This window comes from Mustela putorius, unplaced genomic scaffold (genome assembly GCF_011764305.1).
Source record: "Mustela putorius furo isolate JIRA1106 unplaced genomic scaffold, ASM1176430v1.1 tig00000430_pilon_pilon_pilon, whole genome shotgun sequence".
NCBI classification, from domain to species: Eukaryota; Metazoa; Chordata; class Mammalia; order Carnivora; family Mustelidae; genus Mustela; species Mustela putorius.
The window spans coordinates 4369710-4389607 of NW_025421377.1; the positions used below are offsets into that span (position 1 = coordinate 4369710).

The 19898-nt window shown below is 38.7% G+C and overlaps 1 protein-coding gene across 10 annotated transcripts in view; it reads right to left on the reverse strand.

The window, feature by feature from the left end:
• FRYL (FRY like transcription coactivator) overlaps positions 1-19898 on the reverse strand; it is a 259588-nt gene that overhangs the window by 133769 nt on the left and 105921 nt on the right. For all 10 annotated transcript variants that reach the window (XM_045079730.1, XM_045079728.1, XM_045079729.1 and 7 more), the window contains one exon: positions 7702-7901. In XM_045079730.1, the coding sequence (XP_044935665.1) occupies positions 7702-7821 (120 nt within the window). In that variant the 5' untranslated portion in view covers positions 7822-7901. The remainder of the gene's footprint in view (positions 1-7701; positions 7902-19898) is intronic.

Sequence of the window (19898 nt, forward strand, 5' to 3'; positions counted from 1 at the left end):
ACAACAAAAAAGAATAGAAATTATTTTCTATCTTCATGCACGTATGCAAAGCCTTTTGTGCAAGAATGTTTACCATATTTTTACCATGTTTTTTTAAAGTAGCCCTAAATTAAGGTAATTCCCAAACTGACTATCAATAGAGACTAGTAAAAAAAATTACGTTACATTCTTTTATCAAAATAATATTGAACAGGGATGCCTGGGTGGCTCAGTGGCTTAATCCTCTGCCTTTGGTTCAGGTCATGATCTCAGGGTCCTGGTATCGAGCCCCACATCGGGCTCTCTGCTCTGCAGGGAACCTGCTTCTCCCTCTCTCTCTTGCCTACTTGTGGTCTCTCTCGCTCTGTCAAATAAATAAATAAAATCTTTTTAAAAAATTAATAAAACAATACTGAACTATTAAAAAAAACGAGGCAAATTTATACAGGCTAATGCAGAATAATCTCCAATTTACTTTGTTCAAAATATGTAAACACAGAAATAGACACACACAAACACACACATATAAAACCTCCCATTTGTGCTTTTAAAAAAAGGTGGCAAAAAAGGTTAAAAATTAAAAAAATTTTTAAAAAAGGTGGCAGATGCTACAGAGATGGCTAACAGACATGGAAAATGATGGACTACAAACTGTGGACAGTGTTTATCTTGATACAGAATGCAAGTAAGAGTCCTTACTCTTGTTATATGAAATTTAGAACTATTTCCACTTTTTATAATGTCATTATTTCATAATAATATAAAAAACGAACAATGAGGGGCGCCTGGGTGGTTCAGTTGGTTGCGCCTCCAACTCTTGAGTTCAGCCCAGGTCATGCACCTCGGGGTTGCACAACAGAGCCCTTCAGTGGGCTCCACACTCAGCGGGGAGTCTGCTTGGGATTCTCTCTCCCTCTCTCTATGCCCCCGCCCAAATAAATAAATCAATAAATAAATCTTAAAAAAAAAAAGTAAAAAAGAAAAAAAATCTAAAGATCGAATATTCTAAGGTTCCCAATCTTTATGTTCTAATTTGATTCCTTAAGTAGCACATATGTACCAAGAGCAGCATGTAGCCTGCAGGGAAAGCAAGAGCATTTACTGAAAGGATTCTGGTAGTATTAACAATGATGTGGAAATACCTCAGTAATTTGCAATTAAAGAGAGCAGGCTTAACACACACAGAGACTCCACTCTCTCCTAAAACCTGACCAAGACAACAGTAAAAGAATTTTTAGAAGACTTAAAAATTAAAACCAAAGGGTAGAGAGAATGCGAGAGATAGTAAAGCCCAACCAAGACATTTCAGCCAACAAGAGTGAGTCCTAAGTAGGCAGGGGGAAAGTTGGGCGTCTATTCTCCACAGTCACTCACTCATTCACCTGAATTATTTACTGAGTGTACTGTATGCCAGGCACAGTTCTAGGCTGTAGAGACACAACCACGAGCAAAATGGAAAACAATCCCTGTCTTCATGAAGCTAAAAGTCTAATGAGAGAACCAACTAAAATGTCTATTCTCTTAGACAGACTTCAGGACAGGAGGCTGGAATGCAGGGTGAGATTTTAGACAGAAGGACCATAGAGGAGATGACATTTGAGTCTCAACAGGTGGAAAGTGGGTGAGCTTGCCACACAGGGTGGAGGAAAGATAATCCCGTCAATGCTTTGCAATTCTTGTGGATTTGGAGAACTTCAGTGCTCTGAAAGTGTAGGTAAAGGTGGAGTCAAAGACAAGAGGGCTGGTTGAAGGATTAAGGAAAACCGAGACCCTCTCTTTCCTTCCCTTCACCAGCTCTGTCTTCCACCTTCCCCATGGAACAGCTGTCCTTCTCAGGACAGGGTGAAACAGAAATGCTGACTGGTGGATGCTATAGTGGAAGACGAGATAACACACTGAAGACAGGGAGCTCAAGTAAACATCTACGTGCCAAATACCAACAAACCCAGTTATCTTCAGCCTCGAGACCCCTAGGTCATCAGCTAAAGCCTCCCATTTGGGGTACTGGAAGAACCTTCCCTAGGGACCCTGACAGACTCCAGAAATAGACCTGACATTGATGATTCATTCAGATGACTACACACTGAAGACTGCAGTCAAAAAGGCCTACCCATCCAGGTTTCCAGTCTGTTTCATGCCGTGCTTGTGAAATAGAACAAATTACAACAGGCATACATGTAAGGAGAAGGCAAAACTTTTAGAAGAAACAGATCATATGAGGAGAAAAAAATTTTTTTAATTAAATAAATGTACTTAATATTGTCAAAAAAAAAAAAAATACTGGCTATTTCGGAGCTGTAAAAATGCTGGGCCTAAACCAAATGAAGTCTAAATGAGCAGGTGATTGGTTAAAGCCTTTTTTCTTATCTTCTTTTCTAGTCACTGGCAATCTAAAAGATTAACAGATAAGCTAGAGTGTGCCTGGATCACTAATCAAGGATTGATCCACCTCCTTTCAGGGGGGAAGAGACCTAAGGTACTGGATTGTGGCTTGCAAGCTGCAATTTCAATCAGTGATGGCCTTCCTTCCCCAATCTTCCCCCTAAAATGAAAATGAAGTTGTGGCTAAAAATCAAGGTCCACTAATTTTATTATGGCTTCCAATATGAGAATGAGAAGGCCAGTTCTCTCATTTTAGTGGTAGATTAACTCTTTTAGCAAAATCCCTTCACATCTGTGCTGCTACGTTTTTATGTAACTTACTGTCTGACTGATGATGAGACATGTTAGTATCCTTTTATGTAACAATGCATGGATGCTAGTTTCTTTGAAGTGAGCCTGCAAGAGTTTCATTCAAGAACTCGAGAGACTCATCTTAGATGGTTGTTTTTACTAAAATAAAAATACTGAAAAAATTTCACAATAAACGAAATCACGATAAACAAATTTGAAGCTGTAATATCAACACTGTCACAGTATTAGATTAAATGTATCATTGTCTAATCTTTTTTAAAGATTAGATTAAAATTGGGGGGAAGAATTTTTTTTTAATTTATTCTGGGGGGTGTGGGGGTGGTGGGCAGGGGAGGAGCAGCAGGAGAGGGACAAAGCAGACTCCACCCTGTGCCCAGAGCCCAATGTGGGGCTCGTTCCCAGGACCCTGAGATCATGACCTGAGCCGAAACCATGAGTCGGATGCTTAACAGACTTTGTCCTTGGTTGCTATAGTCCATTACACTGGGGGTTTCCTGGTATGTCAGGAAGAGTAAGCAAGGAGTGTTTCTTCTAAGTACAATGATGGGGTAAAAACATCAATTTTCTGATGGAAACCTCACCACTGTTCACCAAATTTTATAATCTCCGACTACATAGCAGATGTCTCTTTAATTAGCTACTAAATTACAGAATAAAATATAGTCAGCCTCAGACTGTTATAAAAGAACTATTAAAAGCTATGGCTAGAATGAGGATATTATATTTCTTTAGAGAACAAAGGCTACACGACACAGTGATGTTCTGTAAGGCTAACGTCAAGTTAAAATACAACTTTTTACCCCTCACCTTCTACTAGGCATCTACCACCACAGGCAGGACTATAAAAAGGCAAAGGAGACCTGGGTCCTGGTATCAAGCAGCTCACATCAGAGGAGATAAACATGTAAGCAGTTAACAGGACAATGTCAGAATCTAGGAGTATGAAAAATTTTGATGATAAAACAAAGATTCCTACAGGTTGAAGAGAATCACTACGAGAGAGGGAACATGTGGGAAGTCTGGAAGGATGAGTAGAGGCTTAAAATAGAGAAGAGTTAAGAGTATTTTGGATCAAGAGAAAAGGAAGAACACACCAGGACAAAAGAATATGTAGAGGACACGTTAAGGGTCATAGGAGACATGAGGGTAAGAGAGTCATGAGACATGATACAAATTGCAATAAGACTGTGAAGAGGCCAGAACGACCCACCAAGAACTTGAATTCATCCCCCGGCAACAAAAAGTCAGCAAGATTTTTAAAAGAAAAAGGTAATAATATTTGTTTTAGATGAAGCAAAGTCTGGTGAGAGCAAGACAAATGGAAAGGTGACAAACCACTTACTTTCTGGTTATTGCAATGACCTACTATGAGCGAAGCTGACCCTGAGCTAGGATAGTGACCACGGCATTGGAAGAAAAAGAAAGGAGGAAGATATAAAATCACCATTTTATAAACTCAAATTAGGTAATTTCACCCATTTTCTTGTAACACTTACTCTCAAGAACTTTATATGTCAAAATTAAACTTCCTTTAATATATAATATTTGAGAGCTGACAGGACCATACCACATGTTGCTATTTATTAAATATTTTACAAAATAATAAATAAATAAGTATTTTATAAAATAGGTGACATGTTTTTTAAAAGTGCTGTGCAAGTTGAAAGTTGCTGAAGCTGGGGGCGCCTGGCTGGCTCAGTCGGTGGAAGGTATAACTCTTGATATCAGGGTTGTGAGTTTGAGCCCCATGTTGGGAAAAGAGATGACTTAAAAAACAAAATCCTTAGGGGCACCTGGATGGCTCAATCAGTTAAGCATCTTCCTTCAGCTCAGGCCATGATCTTGAGGTCCTGGAATTGAGCCCCTTAAGGTGCTCCCTGCTCAGCAGGGGTCTGCTTCTCCCTCTCCCTCTGTCCCTCCCACCGCTTGTGCTCGCTCGCTCTCTTTTATTTATATAAAGAAATAAAATTTTTAAAAATAAATAAGTAGGGGGCACCTGGGTGGCTCAGTGGGGTAAGCATCTGCCTCCAGCTCAGGTCATGATCTCAGGGTCCTGGGATCGAGCCCCATATCGGGCTCTCTGCTCAGTGGAGAGCCTGCTTCCCTCTCACTCTCTGCCTGCCTCTCTGCCAAATAAATAAATAAACTCTAAAATAAATAAATAAATAAAATCTAAAAAAAAAAAAACAAAAAAAATCCTAAAAAACAAGGAAAGAAAAAAAGCTGTTGAAGCCAGGCAATGGGTTTTAGAGGGTTCATCACACTATAAGCTATACTTTTATATATAACTTGAAATTTTTCTTAAACATTTTTCTTTTTTTCAGGTTTACTGAGATAGAACTGACAAATGTAACTATAATGTGTTTGAAGTGTACAGTATGATGATTTGGTATATGTACACATTGAGTTAATTAACATGTCAATCACTTTACATATTTACCTTTTGGGGGGGGTGAGAACATTTAAGGTCTACTCTCTGCAAATTTCAAGTTTATAATACAGTATTATCAACAAGTGACTATATTCCAAAAACTTTTTTAATGTTTCATTTTTTTTAAAGTGGCTCCCTTTCTTACTGTATGTCAGTTAAACAAGCTACTGTAGCATACTACAGAGTAATTCACAGACCACCGATGAAGAAAATAACACTTTATAGATTAAGCACATCAATAATCAAACCTCATAACCATTAATTCATATCTACGAGTCCTTATAAACCCTGTTTCTAAGGGGGAACTTTATATACCTGCTGTAAATGTATACGCACCGATCAAAACAAAATCATTAATGTGCTACACAGAAAGCAACTGTGGAATGATTTAAATGGAATACAGTGAGCTGCCGTTTTAAAACATACATTGTGGCTAATGCTCTCTTCTATATTATTATTTACCGGACCCCAAACACTTTTTGCGGAGTTGCTTTCTTCACAGTAGTTTCTTCTCTACTTAAAGACAGCAAGAAACTCGCTCGCAGGCATGCGCAGACCCATTCACATCCCTTTGCAATCTTAGCCATGTTACTTTTCTTAGTGAAGTAGGACTTAAGAAAGCAGAATATTCCCTCCTTCACCTTCCCACCCTTCTTAGATTATCCCTGTTCTCTCCTGTTCCTTTCCCCACTTCCTTCCTAGGCAGGGAGTACAGCAAAGTGAGTAAGTATACAGGCTCTGAAGCCATTACTGCGCCTAACTTCTCATTCTGCCATTCCGTGGCTTTGAGCTTCAGGCAAGGAGCAAACCCCTGGGGTCTCAGATCGCTGGTGAAAACCTATCCCTAACCCAGTTGCGTAAGGAGTAAGTAAATTCCAGCGGTGTCATACCCCACCTCCACCTTCATTGTGACCATCCTAATTTTAACTGACCCTGTGGTTTTGATACGTCACAGATTCAACCCCTTTAAATTCCAAAAGGTATTTCCTAAAGTTGTATCACCCTCCTAAAACTCTTCTCAGGCTGTTTAATTCCCAAGTCCAGTAACTTCTCTCAGTGTTCATTGTACTCTTCCCCTCCATATCATTTGACAATAATAATGCCATTCTACACTCTCTCTTGATCATCATCTGCTCTCTTGGCTTTACTACTCTCTCTCATAGATGATGCCAAAATCTCTATTTCCGGTCATCATTTCTGGTCACTGACAAAGAATTCCCAGCTACCAATAAAGTAATTCCACGTGTTTTACATTACCAGTATCTCAAGCTTACCATTCACACAAGAAAAATTATCTTATTCTCCTTTCCTACCCCAGTAACATTCTCGTGTTCTTTAATCTAATATCATCTCTTCTAACATGTCAAAGAACTCTTAACCTTCACTTTCCCTCGAAACACCTACTCCTGTTTGTTGAGTTCTACTAATTCTGTTATCCTACTCTCTTCCTCACCCACTCCACTGTTAATGCCCTAATTGAAGACTCTGTTCATTCCAGCCTGTATTATATACAACAGCTAAACAGTAGTCTCTGCCTTTAAAGACTGTATTTTTTAAGTAATCTCAACACCCAACATGGGGCTCAAACTCACTACCCAGAGATTAAGAGTCATATGCTGTACCCACTGAGCCAGCCAGGGGCCCCTCTACCCTCTGCTTTTAATCTCCCCTCCCTATGAGTGTCTAAGCACTGTATTATCTATCACAATAGCCTTCACAGCCCCTCAGAATCTGACTCAAATGTTTGTTTTCATTCTTTCTCTTCCTTCCCCTTTACCATAAGCTCTAATCATATGGAGCTTCTCAGAACGCTTAAGTTTGCCTCATGCATGCACTCTACGTCTAAAAATAAGTTTACAGTTTTATTATAAGTTTGGCGACTGCCATATCATCAACTTGCAGAATATTCTAGATTTTCCTTTATTTTCTCTTATGTTTTATCTGGTCTCAACAATTCCTGTTGGTAAAATCCATTTTTGTTCTCTAGTGACCTGCGGTGACTTAACAAGGCGCAGTCTGAAGTCATCACAGCTTTCTAGATCGTCACTTTACTAATCTATCTCTTAATTTTTAGACTTTATTTTTTTAGAGCAGTTTTAGGTTCACAGCAAAACTGAGCGCAAGGTACAGATTTCCCACATATCCTATCCCACACTGGCCTAGCCTCCCCACCAGGGTGGTACATTTGTTATTACAGATGAAACTACAATGACAACTTCCTAATCATACAAGTTCTGTAACTGGCATTACAGTCCACTGTTGGCGTTGTATGTTCCGTGGGTACGGGCAAACGTATGATGACGTGTGTCCTCCACTGCAGTATCACACAGACTATTTTCGCTGCCCTAAAAATCCTCCTCCTTCTGCCTCTTCATCGCTCCACCCCCAGCTCCTCTCCCCAGTGCTCATTTTACCATCTTCATAGTTTGGCCTTTTTAAGAATGTCACAGAGTTGGGACTCTACAGTATGCAGTCTTTTCAGATTCGCTTCTTTTAATTCTTTTTCAAGCACATTATTTCCTTTGGAAACTTTGTATTATAATGGTTCGTGCAAAAGTTAAGAAAATATTTCAGATTTATAGGTCAGCTCTACTCACCAAGGGTTCAGCCATTACAACTTCAATTTTCTTTTCAGCCTGAACAGCAAATTCTGCGAAGAGGCTCTTGATGACATATTCACCAGGCTTGATATCTGGGTCAATCGTAATGCTTGACATGATGATATTCTTTTTTCCCAAAGTGGAATGAAAGTTGGAGGAAGCACAGTACTTATTCACTTTGCTGACTGGTGCTGAAGCTAAAAATAGAAGAAACAAAAGAACTCTAATGATCAACACAAGGATGAGACCCACCGTGACCACCCTATTTAATATGCTTCCTGTCCCTAAACCCTGTCCAGGTCTCCCAATCTGTATGATCATACTCTATTTTTCTTTACTATACTTGCTACATTCTTACAAACTGCCCAACTGTAATTTAGTTATGTGTTGTTTTTTATGTACTCTTCTTCTTTTGACCCTACTAATGTGAAATTCCTAAAAACAGGGATTCTCTTTTGTCTTTTTTGTTCACTCAATAAATCCCAAGTGCCTAGAACAATGCTTAGCATATACTGGGTATATAATAAATACATACTAATTTATCAATTCTAAACGAAGTGATGTGTAATGAAGGGAATAAAACAGATGGGAATAAGGGAAACACGATTGGTTAGGGCACTGAAAGATACTATTTGGGAAAGCATGATTAGGAAAAGGCCTCACTGAAGAAGCTACATTTAAACTCATCTGGATAGCAAAAAAGAGGCAGCAAGGCAAAGCACCAGGAACAGAAAGCGCTAAACTGAGTGCGCATATTTGATAAACAGAAAGGAGACCAGTGTGGCTGGAGCTTAAGGGAAGAAGCTGGGGTGACGGGCAATTTCAGACGAGGTCAAAATCATGAGTCAGGGATTTAGAACTTTGTAGGGAAATCAGATTTTATTCTAAGTGAAATTAAAATTCAGTGGAAAGTATTAACTTGAAGAGGGATAGGATCTTGCTTCTCTTCAAAGATCTCTCCAGCTCCTCCAGAGAATGGACTAGACGGCAGCATGGATACTCAGGGATGCTACTACACAGGCTCAGGTAGGACAATACTAGCTCAGGGTAAGAGGATGGAATGCACAGGAGAGGAGGAAAGGACTTGACATTTGTTATGTGTTAGTGAATCTGGCATCAAGGTGAGGGAAAGGAACTGGCAATGACTTGTAGGATTTTTTTTTTAAAGATTTTATTTATTTATTTGACAGAGATCACAAGTAGGCAGAGAGGCAGGCAGAGAGAGAGGGGAAGCAGGCTCCCTGCTGAGCAGAGAGCCTGATGTGGGGCTCGATCCCCGGACCCTGGGATCATGACCTGAGCCGAAGGCAGAGGCTTTAACCCACTGAGCCACCCAGGCACCCTGACTTGTAGGATTTTTATTGCAATCTTTCAAAGGACAGTGGTGCCATGTCCTCATCTAGGGACGTCCCAGCGCCTGCCCCAGCTGGGGTACAAAAAGAGCACACGTCAACTGCTACAGTCTCTTTATTGTCACAGGTTTTGTCCTCTTGACTGCTGGGCCTCCTATCTTCACTTTATCCAGTCACCTCGGCCTTTCAGTCGGCTGTGTAACACAGACCGTTCCCTTCCCAAACTTAGCTCACGTCACTGTGGCCTAGATATTCACTGAAAACCTGCAAATTTGTACTTCTCTACCCCAACCTGATCTCCAGGTAATGCCCTTGCATAAGGTGTCCCCAAAGCGAACCCCTCCATGAAAACATGAAACATGCTGAATTTCTGTATGTGTGTACATAACTATGGGGCAAATTTATTCTAAATATATACTCTCCAAACCAATAATCTGTTCTGTCAAAAAGCAAACAAACCCAGCCCTACTATGCCATAGTGTGCCAAAATAAATAAAGGTGACGCATGATAACGCCAAAAGAAAATTCTAGAAAGTAATGCAAAATACAAATATTTTACTTCAGAAAAAATAACTGCAAATTAAGAAAAAAAAATTGTTGAAAGAATTTTCAAATATTTGGCCTCCCTTCATGTCCTAGTCATAATCTTTATTTATTTATTTTTCCACAAAACAAGAGTATTTTCCCTCCAAAACCAAAATTAAAAATTAGTCATGCATGATGCTTATATATTGAAAAATAATCTAAAGAATATTACAAATTGTGAATATTGCATCTAAAACTAAACATCTTTGCAACACTTCCAAATCAAAATATATGATGTATTGTATTCTAGTACTAAAATTATATAATAAGCACAATTCAAAACAAAAATTCACAGTCCTTTGAACACAGTACACACTATTTATTTTAAAACAATGACCTGTTTGTTTACTCTGTTCCATAATCCAACATTGTGTATTATAAAAGAGAGAATCTGTTCACAACTATTACTGTGAAAAATAGAGATCTTAAAAGAAATTATTTTGGATCATTAAGCAAACTCTATATTTTATACCCATATTATGTTGGATAACCATAGGAAATCATAAAATAGTAAACAACAATGACAACAAAAACTACTCAGACAGTTTCCAGAAGGTTAATTTATATTTTAGACATAAAAACGAGGATAAAACATTTTCGAGACTTTGACTTAAGGTCAGAGTTAACAAAATATATCTTTTCTTTTAATGAAGATTTGTAAACCTTGAAATAAGATTCATAAGATCATAGCAGTTACAAAGTGTCTTTGGCTTTAACTTTACAATAAATGTACCCAAAGAAGCTTTGTAATAGATCTGGTATTTAAATTCTAGACTTTAATGAGGTATAGCCTTTTTATTATTTTTTTTTTTTAGATTTTATTTATTTATTTGACAGAGAGAGAGAGATCACAAGTAGGCAGAGAGGCAGGCGGGGAGGCGGGGCGGGGAGCAGGCTCCCTGCTGAGCAGAGAGCCTGATGCAGGGCTTGATTCCAGGACCCTGAGATCATGACCTCAGCCAAGGGCAGAGGCTTAACCCACTAAGCCATTCAGGTGCCTTGAGGTATAACCTTTTTTAAATGACGTTTTTTTTTTAACAGTTTCTCCAAAAAAGAAAAAAACTAGCTAAAATGACCTCTCAAATAATTTGCCTTTACCGTCTTACACTTCCTAGAAAGTATAAATTAAGCATAAACAAATATTTCTAGGCATCAAAATAGCATATTTTAAGAAATTTGCTGGGTGCCTGGGTGGCTCAGTGGGTTAAAGCCTCTGCCTCTGGCTCAGGTCATGATCTCAGGGTCCTGGGATTAAGCTCGGATCTGGTTCTTCTGCTCAGCAGGGGACCTGCTTCCCTCTCGCTCTCTCTGCCTGCCTCTCTGCCTACTTGTGATCTCCCTCTGTCAAATAAATAAATAAAATATTTGAAAAAAAAAAAAAAAGAAATTTGCCAATAAAGCCAAAAGTTTCAGAACCTGCACTTATCTTCTAAAGATTTCTCTTCCAAATATCTGCACTACCTTCTAAAATAAAAATATCTCAAGCTTGAGAAAATCCAATTTTTATGAAAAACGAATGTTTTTAAATCAAATTTATTTATTTCAATTGTATTTCTTAGTATTTCATGAATGCTTGTTGACTCCATTAATACCAAAAAGTAATACAGAACATACATACTTAATGAGATTTCTGGCCGTAAAACAATCTAACGTTGATGTTAAGGACTGGCAAAGTAAATTATCTTTATAATCTAATAAACAGAATGCTCTGTAGATGGCTGAAATGACATCGTTAAAAAATACTGAATGGCACGGAAAAATATTCAATGTATGGAGTTAGGTGTGAAAAGGTCATAAGAGAGTAAGTACATAAAACCAAAATAAGGGACGCCTGGGTGGCTCAGTGGGTTAAAGCCTCTACCTTCAGCTCAGGTCACGATCTCAGGGTCCTGGGATCGAGCCCCACATCTGGCTCTCTGTTCAGTGGGGAGCCTGCTTCCACCCCATCCCCACCTGCCTCTCTGCCTACTTGTGATCTCTCTCTCTGTGTCAAATAAATAAATAAAAAAAAATCTTTAACAATAAAAAATTAAAAGGCAAGAAGACTATCTGCAACATAGAACAAACACAGAGCTAATCAATTTACCCCCATCCACAGAGCTTTAATGAAGTCGGTTAGAAAAAACCCTCGCCCCCAAACTGAAAACTCCCAGTTTTGTATTTCACTGTAATGTTCAGCTTTGGTAAAGCTGTGTGACTATTTCTTATATTCAGCTAATAGTTAAAGAACAAGGGTGGTCTCTCTACACAAGGTGAAAAGACTAGTTTCCACATAACTAGATTAACCTGACATCATCTGTTTGAGTTAAATGTTTTATAATGTAAAACAGTAAGACTTCCCTATATGTTATCATAAAATTTTGAAAACTTTATGTAAGCTTATGAGAAAACGAAGACATACCTGTTAGAGCATAATTCTTTTTTTTTTTTTTTAACATTTTATTCATTTTTTGACAGAGAGATACAGAACATAAGTAAGCAGAGTAGCAGACAGAGGGGGAGAGAGAGAGAAGCAGGCTCTCCTCCGAGCAGGGAGCCCAATGCAGGGCTTAATCCCAGGACCCTGGAATCACGACCCAAGCCGAAGGCAGACACCCAACCGACTGAGTCACCCAGGCGCTCCTAGAGCATAATTCTTAAGAACGCAGTTCAGGTATTAAATTACAAATTTTAGGAGCCCAATGTCATATCAAGCATCCTTGGACTACAATTCACTAAACTCTAACTGCTGACAAAAATAATGCAAGACCTGAATAACTAAAACATGGGAATATAGGCTCGCATGTGTATTCTTTTTAGATAAAGTGCAAATAAAAAATAAATATGGTATTTTTGGACAGCTTATTTATATAGCACTGTACCTCGCATATTTACTAAAATAATTATCTTTTTCATGCTCTTAAGACATCTAGACCCTGATAAATTTAAATTTAGTCAAAGAGAGCAGACAAATGAGAAGACGTAACTCCTAAAATGAGATGTGTTTGGTCTTACTACTTTTTTTTTCTTTAAGATTTTATCTATTTATTTGTCAGAGAGAACATAAGCAGGGGGAAGGGTGGACAGAGGGAGAAGCAGGCTCCCCACTAAGCAAGGAGCCCAATGTGCGACTTGATCCTAGAACCCTGGGATCACGACATGAACCAAAGGCAGACACTTAACCAACTGAGCCACCCAGGTGTCCATTTTATTACTTTATAGCAACGATTCTCAGCTTTTTTTTTTTTTTTTTGCTTCCACTATGTTCCTACACACAGCATTCTAAACAGTAACATCTCTCAAAATACAGAGCCATTCTCAACAATTGGGATATCTCAGATAGGAATGGGTGGGGGCAGGTAGCTGTGGTTCAAAAAGATCCCAGCGGAGTCTGTGAAAAATGCCTACAGTTGGCCTACCTCTGAGAACAGGTCTTTAGGGGTAAAAATTCCTACTTTATCATCACAATTTTCTATATGTATGGGCATATCACACACATATGTTTATGTATAAAAATGCAGAAGAATAACAAAGTTCCATACAATTGCTTACTATCATAATTATTACTTTCACGGTGGGGCACCTGGGTGGCTCTGTCTGTTAAGGGAGTGAATCTTGCTTTTGGCTCAGATCATGATCTCATGGGTTATGAGATCAAGCCTCACCTTGATTCTCTCCCTCTGCCCCTCCCCCAACTTCCTCTCTCTCAAATAAAAAAATCTTTTTTTGAAAAATTATTATTATTACTACTTACACAAGCTAACAATAAAAATTTTGATGACCACCCAAGAAAAAAAAAGTATGAGGTAAATGGCCTTGGAACAAGAACAAATGTAAAAAATGTTTCTGAATTAAAAAAGCAAAACCAAAATTCTTAGTTTGAAAAAGGAAGCCTATATCCCAGAAAGTTCTATTGTGGATATCAACAAGCTGATTCTAAAGTTTATATGGAGAAGCAAATGACCCAGAACAGCCCACACAACACTGAAAGATAAGAAAAAAACTGGAGGACCTACACTACCCAATTTCAAGGCTCACTTTAAAGTCCCAGGAAAGGGGCACCTGGGTGGTTCAGTGGGTTAAGCGTCTGCCTTTAGCTTGGGTCATGATCCCAGGGCCCTGGGATAGAGCCCTGCATCATGCTCCTTGCTCAGCGGAGAGCCTGCTTCTCCCTCTGCCTGCTGCTCCCCCTGCTTGTGCTCTTTCTCTATCTGACAAATAAATAAAATTATTAAAAAAAAAAAAAACCCAAAGTTCCAGTAAAGAGACAGTGTAGTATTGGTGAAAAAACAAATAGATTGGTGGAAGAGAACAGAGAGTCCAGGCATAGATCCACACAGAGTCAACTGCTCTCTGACAAAGGCAAGGCAATCAATGGGAAAAGAAGACTTTTCCACAGATGATGCTGGAATAACTGGACATCCACAGGCAGAGGCGGAAGAGAAATCATCAACCCAGACACAGAGCAGACAACTTTCACCAAAATTTACTCTAAATGGATCACAGATTTAAATGTAAAATAAAAAGCTACAAAATTCCCAGAATATAAGGCAGACGAAAAGCTAGGTATTTTTGGGTTTGGCAGTGACTTTTTAGATATAACACCCAAATGGAAGCCTTTGAAAGAAAAATCGATAAGTTGAGCTTTAGTAAAATTAGTAACTTCAGTTCTACAAATGACACTGTAAAGAGAATGAAAAGAGGGGGCGCCTGGGTGACTCAGTCAGTTAAAGTGTCCGGCTTCACCTCGGGTCATGATCTCAGGGTCCTGGGATCAAGCCCCACATCAGGCTCCCTGCTCAGCAGGGAGTCTGTTTCTCCCTCTCCCTCTGCTCTTGTGCTCTCTCTCATTCTCCCTCTATCTGTCTCTCTCAAATAAATAAATAATATTTTTTAAAAAGAAAGAATGAAAAGACAAGGCACAAATTGGGAAAAAAAATCTTTGAAGAATATATAACTGATAAAGGACCGCTATCCAAAAATATATAAAGTCAACAAGTAAATAACCCAATTTTAAAAAAAGGGGGGGGGCAAATATCTGAACAGATCCCTCAACAGTGAAGGCACAGAGATGACAATTAAGTATATGAAATGGTGCTCCACATCAGGTCTTCAGGGAACTGCAAATTAAAAGGACAATGACATACGACCACCACACACCTACTGGAACGGCCAAAAATCCAGAACACTGAAAACATGAAATGTCGGTGGCCGGTATGGAGCAACAAGAACTGTCATTCATCACTTGTGCAAATATAAAATGGTGCGGGCACTCTGGAAGATGGTTTAGATGTTTCCTACAAAACTAGGCATCCTTTTACCATATGACCCCCGCAGCCACGCTCCTTCGTATTTACCCAAAGGACTTAAAAATATGTCCACATAAAAACCTTAATATGGATGATAATTATAGCAGCTTTATTCATAACTGCCAAAACCTGGAAGCACCCAAGATGTCCTTTGGTAGGTGAATGGAAAAATAAACGTTGGCACATCCAGATAATGGAATATTGTTCCATGCTAAAACAAAATGAATGATTAAGCCAAGAAAAGACTTAGAGGAAACCTACATGTGTATTATTGAGCGAGAGTAGCCAATCCGAAAAACTACATGATTCCCGCCGTATGCCATTAAGAGAAAAGCAAAAGTTCGACGGCAGTAAAAAGCAGCATGATTGCCAGCGGTTGGAGGGAGAGATGGATGAATACGGGGTCACAGGTGATTCTGAGGACTCCGAAACTATTCTGTATGATACTGTAATGATGGGAACATATCATTATATTTGTCAAAACCCATAGAATAGACAACACAAAGAGTGAACCTTAATGTAAACTATAGACTTTGTAAACTATGATTATGATGTGTCAAGTAGGTTCATAAATGATAACAACTATATCACATTAATATAAAATGTTAATAATAGGAGAAATGGGGGCAGGATAAGGGGGTACATGGGAGCTGCTTGTACTTTCTGCTCAAATTTTCTGTAAATTTTAAACTGCGCTAAAAAACAAAGTCTGTTTTTTGTTTTTGTTTTTGTTTTTTTTAACTCAAAAAGAAGGGGCACCTGGGTGGCTCAGTCAGTTAAAGATCTGCCTTCGGCTCGGGTCACGATCTCAGGGTCCTGGGAATGAGTCCCGCATGGGGCTCCCAGCTCAGCAGAGAGCCTGCTTCTCTTGGTCCTCCCCACTTGTGCGTGCGCGCGCGCTCTCTCTCTCTCTCTCAGATAAATAAATAAAATCTTAAAAAAACAAAAAACAAAAAACTCCAAAAGAAAAGCCCATTCTATCCCTGTCAGCCAGAACCAAAGACGCCTGGGAAGAGTCAAAATAAACAACAGCTCAAGCTAAAGCTTAAAACAATAATGTACTTGGATCAAGCTGAGAGAAAGGAAACAGATTATAAGTCAATTAAAAATAAAAATGTCAAAAACACAAATCAGGTTACATGGTAGACTAAAAGGAGAAACAAAGTTAGCAAAATCAGTATCAGGGAATAATAGCGAATTTCAACTTTTGGTGGTGAGGCCAATTAGGTTGTTGTAAGCTCTCAACAAACTATCCAGAGAAAAAGGGCACATTTGGAAGCAACTGTATCAGAAGAGGAAATAAAGATAAATAATAGGTATGCTGTGGGTGTTGAGAGGTATAATATGAAAGCATCATTTGATGACTTCAGTACACATACACAGTTTGCTGTAATCTCAAAATTTCTTCAGAAATGCAAGAAACTGGGGCACCTGGGTGGCTCAGTGGGTTAAAGCCTCTGCCTTCGATTCAGGTCATGATCTCAGGGTCCTGGGATGGAGCCTCGAATTGGGCTCTCTGCTCAGCTGGGAGCCTGCTTCCTCCTCTCTCTCTGCCTGCCTCTCTGCCTACTTGTGATCTCTGTCTGTCAAATAAATAAACAAAATCTTAAAAAAAAAAAAAAAGAAAGAAAGGAAGAAAGAAATGCAGGAAACTCACACCAGACATTTTATTTCTGACAGAAATGAAACGTTATTAATATGTTATCAAGGTATTTTGCACATTATCACATGTTACCCTAATAAACCTTTTTTAATATTTTTTATTTTAATTCCAGTATAGTTAACATACAGTGTTATCTTCGTTTCAGGTGTACAATTCAGTGACTGAACAGTGCTCCACGTTACTCAGTGCTCATCACCACAGGCGCCCTCCTTGATCTCCATCACATTGATCTTCCCCCGCCCAGCTCCCCTCTGGTAACGATCAGTTTGTTCTCTGTGGTTCTAACAAACTTACTCCTATTTCAAGTGATATGCTGGTAAATGTCTCTTTAAAAAAAGGTTCTGATTTATAGCATTTGCCCATTTCCATTGTGTAAATGTAGTCATCATGGCTGATTTCAAGCCACCACGGGTTTAACACCAAGCTGGTAAAATTCCTAGCAGGGACTAGATCCAGAATATACCTCTTCAAATGACTGTCCAATCAGGATGAGGAAGCTGACTTCTAATTAAGTCGCTTGCCACATGGGCATGAAATACAGAAGTCAGGTCCTCAATTTCTATGAGGACCTAAGATCAGTGGCTTTACCTTCTCGAAAATCACCAGATTTTGATGCAACCTTTTTTTTTTTTTAATTCTTTAAAGGTCTAAATTGTTAACATTCTATTCGCTTAGAACAACTACTTCTCAAATCAAATATGTTGGTTCCATCTTCAAGTTCATTTACATAAAGTGGGCTATAAAGAAAAAGCTTTCCCACTTTGATAGATATTTGCCTATATTTTCTTTTAACTCCTTTTTATTTACTTAGTTTTACTCCTCCCATTTAAATCTGTCATCCAACTGGAGTTTATTTGGAGTGATAAATAAGTAAACAGAGCGAAATAAATAAATCCTAAACAAAACAAAACAACAACAACAAAAAGATTCTGGTTTTGCATGCTTTGCCCTGCCTGGTTATATACATAGAGGGGAAGCTGAGAGAAGAAATTTCTTTTAAAAGACTGATATTTATTTATTTATTTATTTATTTATTTATGAGCGTGGGCAAGCAGGGAGTGGGGGAGGGGAGAATCTCAAGCAGACTCCCTGCTGAGCACAGAGTCCCACACAGGGCTCAATCCCTGACCCTGAGATTATGACCTGAACTGAGCCCAAAAGTCTGATGCTCAACCAACTGAGCCACCAGGTGCCCTGTGAAGAGATTCTTTTAAAGAGGAAAAGGACTGGAGGTGAATTAGGCCTAGAACGTAGGCTGCGAATACCTCTTAGGCCTATTTGCACTGGACTGTTCCTTTAAATCTCATACCTGGATACCTGACTTTTTGAGGAGTGATAGGCTGCGGTCCCTTTCTTGATCACAAATTTACCAAATTAATGACACAGTGAAACTACAGTCTCATAATAACAAATGTAGAAAGATCATGGTGAGATAATAAAACATAAGCATCATCAAATTTTTAAAATCTGCTTTTGTTATCAGGCCCTCCTTTTACTTACTGTACCTTTACCATAGGCTTTATTATCTGTTGGCACAAATACTGCTGTTCACTCACCGTTTTCAGTATTTTCTCAGCTACTGTTTTTCACTTATACTTCCAGGCTTATGCATATCTTCATAAAGTAATTAAGAAAAAACTGACATCTTAATTAAGACTTCTTGTCTGGAACCTAGCATATCGTCATTAATTTATCTACCTTTGTGTACCCAACCTGCCCTCCCCAAAGTATACTTTCTTTCATAAGAGATCTATAGAATTCTTGTTTTGGATTTGAATTTTTATTCACTCTTCAAGCTATTAATATTTAAAATCAGAGTATGTAGTTCTTACTAATTCTAATCATAAATACTTTGAATTTCTATTGTGTGAATGCCATCATTTTTCTTACCATTCAGTCCAACATTTTTTTCTTCTGGTGGAATTTCAATGGATAGAAAAATTAAGACTTTTGCTTGTTCTTTGGACATCTGTTCCTAAAATGTTTATTTATCCTACTCTAAACTATTCCTACTGAAAACAGTTTCTAAACATAGAAGTCCCATGACATCCTTGGCACATTTCCAGTGTTTTTTACTTGAAGTCTACTACAGAAATATCGCTTATTATAAAGCTCAAGAAAAATGACCTATCTGTAAATAATCCATTATTCACTCAGCTAGAATCTCCCTGAGGTTATTATTTCCTTGTACTCTTTGAACCGTCAGAAACTCAGCTAAGGAACTATTCTAAAAATCTAGAAATAATGTGGTATTTTTAAAATGTGCATGAACCCAGGAGTCAGAAGACCAGGGCCCAAACTTGACTTGGCTACTTGGTATCATTATAATCTTGGTCATATTATTTAACCTTTCTAAGCTTTTGTTTTCCCTCAAGAAAATGAATGGGTTGAATTCTATCTCAACCATGGGTACGTATCAGTAGTCACAAGAAAGCTGTTTTCGTCTTTGTTCTCCTCTTCTCCTCCCATAAAAACATTTGTTGCCAGTGAAAAAAGCTATTGTGGCAGACTTTCCTCTTCTAGTGGGACAAGAATCTGGGGATCAGGACAGGACAGCCCTGAAGGGAATATGGGAACACCAGGACCCTGCAGGACCTCGTCCCGCAAATATACGTAGACTCGGGGCCTGAGGGAAGTCACCAACTACATATGTATGTATAGCCATCTTCTCTGCCTTCCAAGAAGCTGAGCGCAGTCTAATAAGGGGGCTAAATCCTCCATTCCCATGAGGTTGAGACAGTGGGAGAAGACAAGAACCAGAGGGGTTTCCTTCTAATAGCTTAACTGGGAGCCAAATAAGAGGGGCTCACAAGGGCTGAGACTGCCTTAGATTTCCTTCTATCACTCTTGGGATTACTCTTGAAAGCACTGTAACTGTATGGCCCATCCTTCAGAAGCAGGCAGAGAGACCCCTCTACAGAAAATCGAGGGGTCAGAGACAAAGAAAACAAAATTATTTACCAAACATGAGAAGCAAACATCATTCTAGGTTTCAACACACCAAATCTATTTCAATTAAAAACAGAAACTAACCAAAAATGCAGGCTCTTGCCTTATTACTTAACATCAGGAGGTTAAGGGACAAGTAAATGCAACAGCACAAAAATATTAAATCATTGTTATAAATATTGAAAAAGAAACAAAGCTTTCTTTATTAAAGCAATAATTACCTAGAAAAGAAAGTGAATAAAAATCTTCTCTTCACAGGGCGCCTGAGTGGCTCAGTGGGTTAAAAATCTTCTCTTCACAAATATAAAAATAGTCAAATAAATTTAAAAAGGAAAACATAAGGGGACGCCTGGGTGG